Genomic DNA, 13,338 nt, shown 5'->3' on the forward strand with positions numbered 1-13,338 from the left:
TACCTTGTCGCTGGAGGCTCCCATGGTGCTGCAGTCCCCTCAGACCAGACCAGATCCTGCACAGGACGCTTTCGGGATACAGACGAGGATAGAGAAACGACCTGATTTAGCTTTCCCTGAGCAGCTCTCCTCACAGCATTATCACCCCGATGGTTCCCCCTGTCCTGTCTCTGTCTCCTCTCTGTCTTTCCAGGATCCCTCAGGTTCCCAGGTACTGACGGGATCCTCTGTCTTTTTTTTTTTTGTTCTTCTTCTTCTCGTCCTCTATCTCTGCATCTCAACAGGGTGAGAAATACCTGAGCCAGAATCCAGCATCGGCAGGGAACACACAGAGAGAAAAAGAGATGGATGGATTTGCGCAGAAAACTCATGCCAGCAAAGTCTTAACTTTTAACCTACATTATTCTTTTCATAATGAACATTCCTTTCACATTTTAATATCTGAAATCTCCACCACAAATGAACTCTTTTGCTTACAACTTTCCACCACATTTCACTGAAAACTGTTTAATGGTTTAGGACACATCCTGCTGCCAACGAAACATAATCTTCATGCCAAAAAGTCAACTTGTAACATGTCAATACTTTACACTTTTGCAAGAGGCAGCAAACACTTTATCTGCAGCTCGAAATGGAAACTCTACTCAACTATACGTTTTATCTTGTCACAATAACCTTCATTATATCAGAAGAAGTCATCTTTGGCAACATCGGGATACAAAAAGGTTTTGTTTTATGAAAAATACAAAACTTTTTCAACACAGGACTTTCTTTTCTTTAAGATTTTTGGGGGGGTTTCCCTTTATTCTGTAGTGACAGTGGCTACACAGGAAAGAGATGGGATGACACAGTAAAGGGCCACAGGTTGGATTCGAACCCGGGCCGCTGCAAAGCCCTACGTGGGGCGCACGCTCTTACTGGGTGAGCTGGAGGCCGCCCCAAACACAGGACTTTCAAAAATATATTGAATGAATTCATCTTAAAAATAGAAAGAACTAAAACAGTACTGTGATGAAAGAATTAAATGAGATATAATTTAAACGATCTAGGCTAAACTTCACACTGATCTGAACTAGAGCTGCAACTATAAGTTGATCAACAGAACATTTAAGCAACTATTTTAAATAATCGTTGAATCTTGTAAGTAATCTTTCGAGCAAAAAAAATGCTAAAAATTTGATGGTTCCAACTCCTAAAATGTGCGAACTTGCTGTTTTGTTACTAACTGTTGACATTACTGTAAAACAGAATATCTTTGATTTTTGGACTCTTGGTTAGACAAAACAAGACGTTGAATGATGTCATCTTGGGCTCGGGGAAAGGTGTTGTACATTTTTCATTGTCTTTTGTTTTTTCGACCAAAGATAATTGTGAGTTGAAGCCGGTTGAAGCCTTTAGAGAAATGTTACTAAGTTTGAGTTTATTCAGAAGCATGTAGATCTACGGGCGCCTGGGTAGCTCACCTGGTAGAGCGTGCGCCCATATACAGAGGCACAGTCCTCGTCTAAGCTGTCCTGTCACAAAATGAAGGCCTAAAATGCTCAAAAGAAGACAAAAAGAAGACTGTATAGCTAAACAAACTGGAGTATTCTAACATGTAAACTGAGTTCATTTACGGTACAGCGAGAATAATAATAATCCTACGCGTTTCCCTTCACAAGTCTCGTGACAACTCATTACATAACGTGTGATCTGATGTAGTTTTAAAATGATGACTTGAACATTTTAAGTAGCATCTTTTTTCCAAACTGGATTTTTTTTCTCCCAAAGACCTCTAAAAGCCACATGTCAAATGAAAAGACTTCCCAGGATTCTTCCCAACGACTGCAGAAACCTTGTGTAAACACGTGAGGACACTCTGCAAAGTCAAGCCTGAAACCAGAGTGACCTTTAACCCCGTGACATAAGTGTGCCAGCTATGACACTCCCGTCCAACATTCCATGTGGTCCGTAGTTGAAAACCACTCACAGCCAATCAGGAAGAGGCGGAGGGGAGAGGGGGGGCTGTTCAAGACTGGCGCTAGCGCTGCAAAGATTAATCGATTAGTTGTCAACTATTAAATTAATCGCTAACTATTTAGATAATCAATTAAATCAGTTTGAGTAATTTTTTATGAATAAAGAGTCAAACTTCTCTGATGTCAGCTTGTTAAATGTGAATATCTTCTAGTTTCTTCTCTCCTCTGTGACAGTAATCTGAATATCTTTGAGTTGTGGACAAAACGAGACATTTGAGGACGTCATCTTGGGCTTTTTGGGAAACACTGATCCACATTTTTCACCATTTTCTGACATTTTAGAGAGAGGCTAACGTATAAAGGTGGGTTTGTAAAAGACGTTTAAAACAGTCCAGAGATTCAGCAGACCTGACAGACTGAGGGAGAAGATTCCAGAGGGTTGGAGCTAAAATGGCAAAGGCACGATCTCCTATGCAACCGGTAGGAATCCGACCGGATTAGAACGCAAATTTTGGTTTTAATGTGTCGACTGAAATATTTTCCCTCTGTCGCTCCGAAACGGACGTAAAAATCTCACACTTTCTCTGTAGTCTATCGTTAGCTAGCTATCGTAAATGTAGGCTACTTTTAAAAGGTCATATTTTCCCTCTGGGCTCACCGAAACGGACGTAAAAGCATAGTAACCATTCACTGCACGTGACCGCTAGTAAACACATTACACTTGCTCTGCTAGTCCATCGTTAGCTAGCTAGCTTTTAGACCAAACAACTAATCAAGAAAATAATTAACAGATTATTCAACACGTTACTTGCAGACATGGAATTACACTGTAAAAGCTGAGAAATTTAAAAGCAGTAGTATTAAAAGATGATAGGAAAGGCATATTTGATATTTTAAAATGGTGTTTGTGAAGCAAAAAAAAAAAGCTCAAAATGTTGATGTTGCTGGTTCCCAAAACTTTATTCTCATGTATTTATTTGCAAAATCCCCTCGTTTATAATCTTAAAATATTATGACACCTGACATCTTCTGACCCGTAGGAGCCACGGTGACCTTTGACCTCATCTGATCGGTTGTTGCTGATCCAGCACTAGCACTTCTCCTCTTTCTTCTCCTCTTTCTTCTCCTCCTTCTTCTTCTTCTTTTTCTTCTTCTTGCGGTCGTGGTGGTGGTGGTGGTCATCAGGAGAACGGGATTCCCTGCAAAGATGCAACAACAGTGAGAATACATGTCACTTTCAGAAACAAAAGCCTGTTTTACCAATAAAGTTTTGACCAATGACTGTTGCCATCTCATATTTTTTCTATAGCTGCGTCGTAAGAAGTAAGTAACACTTTATTTATACAGCACTTTTAAAAACACACAGTTACAAAGTGCTTCACACGCAAATGCACAATACATATGAATAAATAAATAAGACTAAACATTACGTTTAAAATACAGCATATTTAGGCCAATGTATAAAGGTGGGTTTGTAAAAGACGTTTAAAACAGTCCAGAGATTCAGCAGACCTGACAGAGTGAGGGAGAAGATTCCAGAGGGTTGGAGTAAATATGGGTAAAATGGCAAAGGCACAGTCTCCTCTGGTTTTGTAGTTGGAGCGAGAAATGGATAAAAGACCAAGGGGCGAGGATCTGGGTGGGCGTGTAGTGGAGTGAGGAACAAGCAGCTCAGAAATGTAGCGGGGGTGGGGAAGGTCATGTAATGCCTTGAAGGTAATCAACAGGATCTTAGACGGTATTCTGAATTTCACGGGAAGCCAATAAAGGGATGCAAGGATTGGTGTGATAGGAGACTGGCGACTTGTTCTGGTTAATAGTCTGGCAGCTGCATTTTGTACAAGTTGTTTTAAAAGATGACAAACTTATGTTAAGCATCCAGTAATGAAGCATAAAAAAACAACTGTATACAATATTAGTTAAAGTGCTCATATTATGCTCATTTTCAGGTTCATAATTGTATTTAGACAATAAGTTTGCATGGTTTAATTTTCAAAACATGCACATTGCTGCAGCTCCTCTTTTCACCCTGTGTGTTGAGCTCTTTGTTTTAGCTACAGAGTGAGACCTCTCACTTCTGTTCTATCTTTGTTGGGAGTCACACACCCGCAGTAGCTAGGTAAGGACTACTAGCCAGTCAGAAGCAGAGTATGAGGGCGTGCCCTGACAGTACCTAGGTAAGGACTACTAGCCAGTCAGAAGCAGAGTATGAGGGCGTGCCCTGACAGTACCTAGGTAAGGACTACTAGCCAAGTATGAGGGCGTGCTACACTAGCAGCTAGGCGAGCATTATCACTTTGTAAACCTATAACATGCACAAAAAAGATATATAACACAATTAAGGAAAGGGAAAACGCCAAAAAGCATAATACGAGCACTTTAATTTGTCCTCTCTCACCTCTCCCTCTTCTTCCTCTTCTTCTTGCTCTCTCTGTCTGGGCTTCGCTCTCGGCTGCGATGGCGTCTGCTGTGGGAGTGGCGAGACTCTGACGACACCGACCGCCTCTCATCCAGCCGACGCCTGACAGACAGAGAATATCAATCGTTGACGCAGTGCTCCGACAGATTTTCTTCGCTCCAAAAATACGTTTAATTTCCTTATTAAAACAAAATGACATCATCGTCAGGGGGGTCACAGTGTTTTGTCGTACCTTTGGGAGGAGAGTTCCGATCTCGTCGACTCGTCCTCTTCTTCTCTCCACTGTCTGCTGAGCTCCTCAGAGTGGACGTTGATCACCTCTCTGATCACCTACAAGGTGAGCACAGTCACAATCAATTAGTACCTTTATAAAGTTCATGGACAGGAGGAAGAGTTATGACCAGAAAAGTCATAAAAAAAAAAAACATATGCAGGCATAAAGTTTGGTTACAAAAAATTAAAAAAGGCCTTTAATTCATTTGGCAAGACTTTTAAAAGCACACCAACGTGTGTCGGCTCGAGCCTTCCTCAGGGTGTAGTGATTGAAGATTTCTGTGCATTTCAAGAATCTGTTGCATTGATTGGTCATAACAGCCAGTGAGGTAATGAGACGTTGGGTGCCCTAGTGGTAGAGCGTGCCGCCATATACAGAGGCTCAGTCCTCGACGCAGAGGCTGCGGGTTTGTTGCCGACCTGCGGCACTTATGTGCATGTCATTCCCCCTCTCTCTCTCCCCTTTCATGTCTAAGCTGTTACAGTAAAGGCCTAAATGTGTGCATCCATGTCCCAGAAATGCTTGTTACTAACTTAGCTCTGGGGAGCTTATTCCCCAGAGTCCCCCATGGTTGCAGCTGTCGCCGTGGTCCTGCTCCGCACCCTACTATGCCCTGCTACGCTCTGCAGTGCCCTGCTACACCCTGCTACTCCCCGCAGTGCCCTGCTACACCCTGTAACACCCTGCAGTGCCTTGAACTACTACAACTACTATTTCTAGTCATAGTTCCATTATCTTTATTGTGACTATTATTGCCACTGTCTGTGGCCACTGCCACTGAAGATATAAACTAACAGCACAAGGAGACCTGAAAATGTGTGACAACATATAGAAGGGATTATGGTTAAAAAGGAGCAGCCAAACATTGCCCCGTTGCTCGCTGGTACCTCAGTGTAGGACTTCTTGGTGATGTGAACGTTCTTGGCTCGGTAAGACTGACGCCGCCTCTTGTAGTCCCTCATCTCTGCCATCAGCTCCAGGTGAGTCTTTGGTTCATTCTGTTGTTCATCTACACACAAACGCACACTCATTTTACCTGAGGACAACGCTGAAGGGGAAAAACAAACTGCTCTTTGTGTATTCGCCAAAATAAAAGCAAAATGCGAAGCCAAACAGAAACTATTTTTAACGGGAACAAACAGCTGATGAGGAAGATTTTATGAGCCAAATTGTTGCGGTTTTCCATGTACAGGTAATCTGACCCAGTTTTGTTCCTATATCATTCTGATGTTTGGGAGTCTTCACCGTGATGTGCGAGTCTTACCCTTCTGGAGTTTGGACACCAAGTCTACGTAGAGGTCGTCGTTACTGGAGGAGGCCGCTTCCTTCTGCTGGTTGAAGACGCCGACCACATGATCGTACAGAGCAAGTCGGTCGGCCACAGTGAGGTCACACACCGCGCGCTTGTGGTTCTCAGGCACGTCGACGGGCTGGCCGGAGTACTGACCTGATGGAGGACCAGAGAAGCTTTACACACAAATCGCCCTGACACACTGTGCTTTAAAAAAACACTATTATACATCCAGATGTGGTCAACAGAACTCCTCCCATGATACGAGTCCAGCTGTGAGCTGTGAGCTTTTATCAATTGTTCATCTCCTTCTTTGTGATCAATATGGATCTAGTGAATGAAATCAGTAAGCGATCATGGCTTTTAACTGGAATAATTTCAGCAGTGGACTTCATAGAAAGAGGAAGTGACATTAATATTATGTACATGAAGTCTTGTCTTGTGTATGAAGATTTTCCCCAACACGTAAAGGGAAAAGAGTTTGCTAAAATATGTATACAGTGTGTGTGCGTGTGTGTGTGTGTGTGTGTGTCCCAGCCCAGCCCTGTGGTTTTAAAAGGATATGATGTTAAAGGATACTACACGTAATCAGGCAAGCCTGAACCAGAGCTGCAGAACTTTCTAGAGCCCAGCTCCTCTCTAATACTCACCACTGTCACTGCGAACAGAACACACAACACACGGTATAAGATACGTCAGCAGAAATATGACATCACATAAAAGCCAACAATCTCAAATCAAGAAAATATAGGTTCTTATTTAGCGGGATTAATATTTTTTTTTTGGGGGGTGGGGGGGGGAGGATGAGGCCGATGTAGGTCGAGAGGGAGCAAACAGCTGCGTGACGAGTTAGTGAGGATGGCGTAAGATATTGCTCTGGTGACATCTAGTGGTTAGTCACTGCATCTGGGGTTTAAGACTAAACGTTATTGGATTGTGAAATCTAACTATAACCTATCTCTGGTCAGGACAGTATACATTTGCGCCGATGACAGTGAACCTTTACAAATTAAGCTCACACCTTGCCAGAAGACTCCCTCCATCCTCATCAGCGGTGCAGCAGACCTCGCCTGCAGGATCACCTGGTGCTGGGTGGATTTGTCTGAATGAAAGAAAAATGACATGATGACAACGTGAGAGAAACGTGTGAGAAATGTACCAAGAAAAATACAAAGTGTGTGTTTCTGGGCAGGGCTGGTTAAACCAGAAACATACACGTTAACTTCCATTTGTATTTCATATCATCCCATAGTAAAGATAAAAAATGTTAACAAGAAGAACAGGTGCACGGTTGAGGTAGGTGGTTGTATTTTTTTAAATGAAGAAACAATAAAAAGATCTTATGAATGAAAAACTTATTTGATACCATCTTGCAGTTCTTTAAGTGTGTTCTTTCCTGTTCTTTAAAACGTATCTTTATAAAAAGTTATCCCAAAAACAAGGACAAGAACAAGAGGTATATTTGATTTTAGGTCCTTTTTACCTTCCCCTTTAAAAACAAAGATTATTTTTCCGGAACATCTTGACTTCAGTCAGGTGATCTTTGGAGCTATATAACTTTATATAATAATAACAGTGGTTGTATTGTCTATGTTGTTATTTCCAGGAGCAAAAGCATCATAATAATTTTATGGCCTTCAAGACATTTTCTTCCAATCAAAGCTTCTTTCCACAAGCCATCACCACACTAAACACACACACACTCACTAGCACCCCCCCCGCACGCACACACATTCACACCTTCACATACGGACCATGTGCAATACCTAGTACCTTTAGTGTGTATATTTCTTTCTATTTCTGATTGTTGTTTTACTATTCATGTCCTGTCTTTTTAGATTTAGAGCTATGTTACTGGGTGAACTGCTGCTAAAAATGTCGTTGTTCATTTTGTACAATGACAATAAATCTTCTGATTCTGATTTAAAAAAGGAAAAAAATGTCATTTTATTGCACCCTTGACCCAGATTATCTGAATTGGGATTTAAGATAACGGTAATCAGTAATGACTCACCCATTGTAAAGCTTCTGACACTGCTGTTCTCATAACACACAGAAGGGTCGTACATCTCCGCCTGCAATAGAGTGATAAAACCTGTTACTGCTCTCTTAATGATTAAGAGCATTACATTAACACAGAGTTCATGGTGTACTGGCACAGACTGAGGTTGTAAAACACACCCGTAAAGGGAAATGTATAGTAAACGTCTGAAATGCCTTACTCATATAACTAGGGTGGAAATCAGAGCTGGGTACCTCACGATACACTAAGATGGACGAAACATGGCTCACAATACGGATGATATCCCAATACAAAAATCCGGGGATAATCACAATATTGCTAGACAATCCTGTAATTGATTATTTACTTTTACGAGGCAGCTCTTGCATATTGCGTACTCTTTCTTATCAATTTTGTTTGGCCCATCAATAGTATAAATGCCGAAGTGGGTCCAAACTTTGGACCTAAACATGGCTGAGGCATCTGTTATTTTCCTCAAACTGCTGTCCGCCACGCCCATAGACTGTATAATATTAATGGACAGAGCATGTGTGACGTCACCCATTGGTTTGTGGAGATCTGCTATGAGTCGTCGAGTTTGCCGTTACGGGCGCAGCCATCCTCGTTGTGGATGTGACGATTTTAGACGAGAGGGAGGAGCCATAGACTGTTGGGCGGTATCTGACTGTGATGTTAGCTAAGAGTTGGCAATAGAGATGTTCCGATACCAATACCAGTATCGCCTCCGATACTGCCTAAAACGCTGGTATCCGGAAGTACATACAGGGATAGTAGTATACAGCTGTTATACATCATATCATCCATACAGGTATAGTAGTATACAGCTGTTATACATCATATCATCATACAGGGATAGTAGTATACAGCTGTTATACATCATATCATCCATACAGGGATAGTAGTATACAGCTGTTATACATCATATCATCATACAGAGATAGTAGTATACAGCTGTTATACATCATATCATCATACAGGGATAGTAGTATACAGCTGTTATACATCATATCATCCATACAGGGATAGTAGTATACAGCTGTTATACATCATATCATCATACAGAGATAGTAGTATACAGCTGTTATACATCATATCATCATACAGGGATAGTAGTATACAGCTGTTATACATCATATCATCCATACAGGGATAGTAGTATACAGCTGTTATACATCATATCATCATACAGAGATAGTAGTATACAGCTGTTATACATCATATCATCATACAGAGATAGTAGTATACAGCTGTTATACATCATATCATCATACAGAGATAGTAGTATACAGCTGTTATACATCATATCATCATACAGAGATAGTAGTATACAGCTGTTATACATCATATCATCATACAGAGATAGTAGTATACAGTTGTTAAAACATAATAAAATATATGACACACTGGTATCGGATCAGTACTCAGTATCAGCCGATACGCAAGTTCAGGTATCAGAATCGGGAAGCAAAAAATGGTATCGGACCATCTCTAGTTGGCAACGCTGCTAACACTCTACGTTACGTTACACACTTTCACTGGCAATCTGGATGCAACTGCTGCTGAAAGCTAGCATACATAATTCGAGGTAAGATTTAGCTTCGCTAGGTTTTACATATATCTGTGTCCCATAGTTATATTACATATAAGACAGGCTGCAAACTGTCAACCACATCATAGCCACGCCCTAAAACACGCCCTATTTTATCGTCGATTTTAAAATCAACAAGACCATAATTTAAAAAATTAACATAATTCTGTGTTGCAGACAACTTAAAACTAGTGTTTGAGACCATAAAGTCATTATGAAAATGTTTACTGAGGCAATAAATCAAGTGTGCAGTGGGTCACTCTCAACCGACCTCCTTTTGCAACCGCACGTGTCGCCCCCTGCTGGAATTCAGATAGAATGCAGGTTTAAGGCACTTCCGCATTTGCAGCACTTCGCCAAACCGGATGCTTTGTCCATTAATATCAACAGTCTATGGCCATCCCGTTGAAAACCTCTTCCTCTTTGGCTGGTTAACTTATGTTCAAGTGTCTCTCATTCATGTGCTGAGCGCCACCTCGAGGAGACACGAAGCACCGACACTGGGAGCAGGGGAATCTATTTAGAGCGCCTTATTTTAATAATTACAATATCGATAGTGGCGCCAGCGTATTCCGTATCCCACGAATAAAAGACAACCATATGTTGCCGTATTCATATTTTGTTCCACCCCTACTCATAACTTTCTACTTTGGACTAGAGCCGTGTGTATGTTACCTCCTCCTCAGCGGAGTAGCCCATCTTTCGGCGGCGGCAGGAGGCTTTGTGTTTCTCCATGCTCCTCACCGGGACTCTGTGGTTGGGGTCGTAGGGACACTGCTCCATTGCTTCCTGTGAAAACATTAAAAAAGAAACAAAATCAGTTTCTAGATTTATGTTTAGATGAAACACACCACCACACTCTGGCTCTGTGTTTGTCTGCACACACAAATATAAGTTTCACCTGATATTTCAGACTCAAAGTTTAAGTAGTTTTGTATTGGTCTTATGGGTATATGTGCAGTTTAGTGTCCCAAATTCCCCATACCATCCATCCATCTTCGTCCGCTTATCCGGTCTCGGGTCGCGGGGGTAGCAGCTCCAGCAGGGGACCCCAAACTTCCCTTTCCCGAGCCACATTAACCAGCTCCGACTGGGGGATCCCGAGGCGTTCCCAGGCCAGGTTGGAGATATAATCCCTCCACCTAGTCCTGGGTCTTCCCCGAGGCCTCCTCCCAGCTGGACGTGCCTGGAACACCTCCGTAGGGAGGCGCCCAGGGGGCATCCTTACCAGATGCCCGAACCACCTCAACTGGCTCCTTTTGACGCGAAGGAGCAGCGGCTCTACTCCGAGCTCCTCACGGATGACTGAGCTTCTCACCCTATCTCTAAGGGAGACGCCAGCCACCCTCCTGAGGAAACCCATTTTGGCCGCTTGTACCCTGGATCTCGTTCTTTCGGTCATGACCCAAATTCCCCATACAATGTCCTTAATTATGAACCTGCTAAACCACCTGTTTAACATGTGTTTGGGTTATGGTTATGGTAACCTGTCTCAAATAAGACCCTCATCATTTGGGACACTCAGTTTTTGGAAAATAATTTGGGACACTAAACTGCACGTATACCGTCTTAGGATGGTGTTGTTTTTTCTACGTGTTTTAGTTTTTCCTTTCTTTGTCTTTGTAATAGTGTATAATAATAATAATAATAATAAAAATAATAATAATAATAATATAGTAATGTCTGCGTCAGGTCTGCTTTCTGTCCCCAGAGCCAGAACATGGAAAAGCAGTTTTTATGCTCCACATATCTGGAACAAACTCCCAGAAAACTGCAGCTCCGCTGCAACTCTCAGGTATTCTAAATCAAGGCTGAAGACTTTTCTTTAGGATACTGCCTTTTTTTACTCATTTCTTTGACTAGACTGTAACTTTTGTTCTTGTATTTCACATTGGTCTTATTCTATTTTAGCTGTTTTTATATTTTTAATTGTTTTTAACGGCTCTAATGTTTTATGTAGCTAACGTTAAACATTTGAATTGCCTTGTTGCTGACATGTGCTAGACCAGTGTTTCTCAAATGGGGGTACGTGTACCCCTGGGGGTACTTTAGATGGGCTGCAGGGGGTACGTGACATTTTTTGCTAAATGTTTTTCAGTTACAAGGCTGTATAGTTACTTCTACTGTCTTTTTTTCCTGCAAGTTTGTCGCTTTTTACAAAGTTTTTGAAATTTGTCAGCTTTTTTTGAAGGTTTTGTCGTTTGTTTTGACCTATTCTTGCCTTTCTTCCTTACTTTTTTCTACTGTCTTTTTCTTCAAGTTTTTTTTTGTTGCTTTTTTCAAAGTTGTTGTCACTTTTGTCGCCCTAGTGTTGCCTTCCTTCTTTCTACTGTGTTTGTTTTCGAAGTTTGTATTACTATTTTCGTCCTATTCTTGCCTTACTTCCTTCTTTCTACCGTCTTTTCCCATTGCCTTTGTCCATCAGCATTTAAATGTTTTCCAGGTACAAGGCTGTTGTTTAGAAGGCAAAGCTCTCGATCTACCGGTCAGTTTTCGTTCCTACCCTCACCTATGGTCATGAAGGTTGGGTCATGACCGAAAGAACGAGATCCAGGGTACAAGCGGCCGAAATGGGTTTCCTCAGGAGGGTGGCTGGCGTCTCCCTTAGAGATAGGGTGAGAAGCTCAGTCATCCGTGAGGAGCTCGGAGTAGAGCCGCTGCTCCTTCGCGTCGAAAGGAGCCAGTTGAGGTGGTTCGGGCATCTGGTAAGGATGCCCCCTGGGCGCCTCCCTAGGGAGGTGTTCCAGGCACGTCCAGCTGGGAGGAGGCCTCTGGGAAGACCCAGGACTAGGTGGAGGGATTATATCTCCAACCTGGCCTGGGAACGCCTTGGGATCCCCCAGTCGGAGCTGGTTAATGTGGCTCGGGAAAGGGAAGTTTGGGTCCCCTGCTGGAGCTGCTACCCCCGCGACCCGAGACCGGATAAGCGGACGAAGATGGATGGATGGAGGCTGTTGTTTAGTAAATCTATCGCTGACTGCGCTGTATTGTTCCTCTTTGTAAAGATTTTTTTTCTACCAAAAATTATTCGCGCTGGTTAAGGGGTACCTAGCTAGCTACACGGCTTCAAAAACTGTTCAAAGGGGGTAGCTAGCTACATTACTGAAAAAAAGCTTGAGAACCACTGTGCTAGACGTTACAAATAAAGCTGCCTTGCCTTTACTCGGTGTCCCGTTCGGCAACTGAAAAGCAACGCTTTCCTTTAATTAAATTCTGAATATGATAACCACGTTGTGTTATTTTTATTATAATATGGGACGTTAAAACTAAACGCTAAACTAATGCCGCGTTCTATTTACCTCGCAACTCGTTTTTAACGAGGTCAAAGTCGTAAACATGCCCCCTGACCTCAGATTTACGAGCTCGGAACTCGTACAATATCATACGTAGCGTATCGTAACCATAGACTACAGTCTATGATCGTAACGTTAACCCAACGGGTTACCTGGTGGTTGGAGTCGTCGAGCGACCATCCCAGCGTTTCAAATATGTCGTTTAGCTGCTTTTTGCAGTTTTCTGTGAACTCTGTCAGCTCCTGTAGACGGTCCAGTCGATCCTGAAGAGTCTGTGTTTTTAATGAGTCGGACATTTTGAGGTTTTTAAGTCAAAATCAGATGATAATTTGTCCCAAAATAATCGGTGTTATGTTTTCGCTGCACTTGCGGCAGCCATATTCTGCGCGAGGTTATGACGTGTCACGGGGCGTTGGCGCCTGGAGCACGGGAGCGATGCATGCTGGTAGTTGAAGTCCACTATTTCATTATTTTATATTATATTCTTTTTTT

General features: G+C 42.3%; 2 protein-coding genes across 4 annotated transcripts in view; both read right to left on the reverse strand.

Moving 5' to 3' along the window:
- Positions 1-2,178, reverse strand: part of zgc:113232 (uncharacterized protein LOC541546 homolog) — a 44,809-nt gene extending 42,631 nt beyond the window's left edge. For both annotated transcript variants that reach the window (XM_031319123.2, XM_036006189.1), the window contains exon 1: positions 4-2,178. In XM_031319123.2, coding sequence (XP_031174983.1) covers positions 4-24 — 21 coding nt within the window. In that variant the 5' untranslated portion in view covers positions 25-2,178. The remainder of the gene's footprint in view (positions 1-3) is intronic.
- A 715-nt stretch (positions 2,179-2,893) lies between these two features.
- snrnp48 (small nuclear ribonucleoprotein 48 (U11/U12)) lies at positions 2,894-13,267 on the reverse strand. 2 transcript variants are annotated; one of them, XM_031319345.2, is made up of 9 exons: positions 12,999-13,267; positions 10,229-10,342; positions 7,957-8,017; positions 6,964-7,044; positions 5,916-6,098; positions 5,539-5,660; positions 4,610-4,707; positions 4,357-4,479; positions 2,894-3,157 (listed from the first exon to the last, which is right to left on the reverse strand). In XM_031319345.2, the coding sequence occupies exons 1-9, from the start codon at positions 13,140-13,142 to the stop codon at positions 3,049-3,051; spliced, it is 1,035 nt and encodes a 344-aa protein (XP_031175205.1). In that variant the 5' UTR covers positions 13,143-13,267; the 3' UTR covers positions 2,894-3,048. The 2 variants fall into 2 exon arrangements, with proteins under 2 accessions (XP_031175205.1, XP_031175214.1); XM_031319354.2 differs by having other exon boundaries at positions 10,229-10,345; positions 13,005-13,265.
- Positions 13,268-13,338: the final 71 nt, after the last annotated feature.

The sequence above is a fragment of the Sander lucioperca genome, chromosome 10 (assembly GCF_008315115.2).
Source record: "Sander lucioperca isolate FBNREF2018 chromosome 10, SLUC_FBN_1.2, whole genome shotgun sequence".
Lineage (NCBI taxonomy): Eukaryota > Metazoa > Chordata > Actinopteri > Perciformes > Percidae > Sander > Sander lucioperca.

Coding starts and splice junctions, on each gene's coding strand:
- snrnp48 (XM_031319345.2), bottom strand. CDS start 13,142: ATGTCCGACTCATTAAAAACACAGACTCTTCAGGATCGACTGGACCGT. Junction 5,661..5,915: donor GGTGTCCAAACTCCAGAAGG/GTAAGACTCGCA, acceptor GTTTGTGTGTAG/ATGAACAACAGAATGAACCA. Junction 4,708..5,538: donor CCAAGAAGTCCTACACTGAG/GTACCAGCGAGC, acceptor CTCACCTTGTAG/GTGATCAGAGAGGTGATCAA.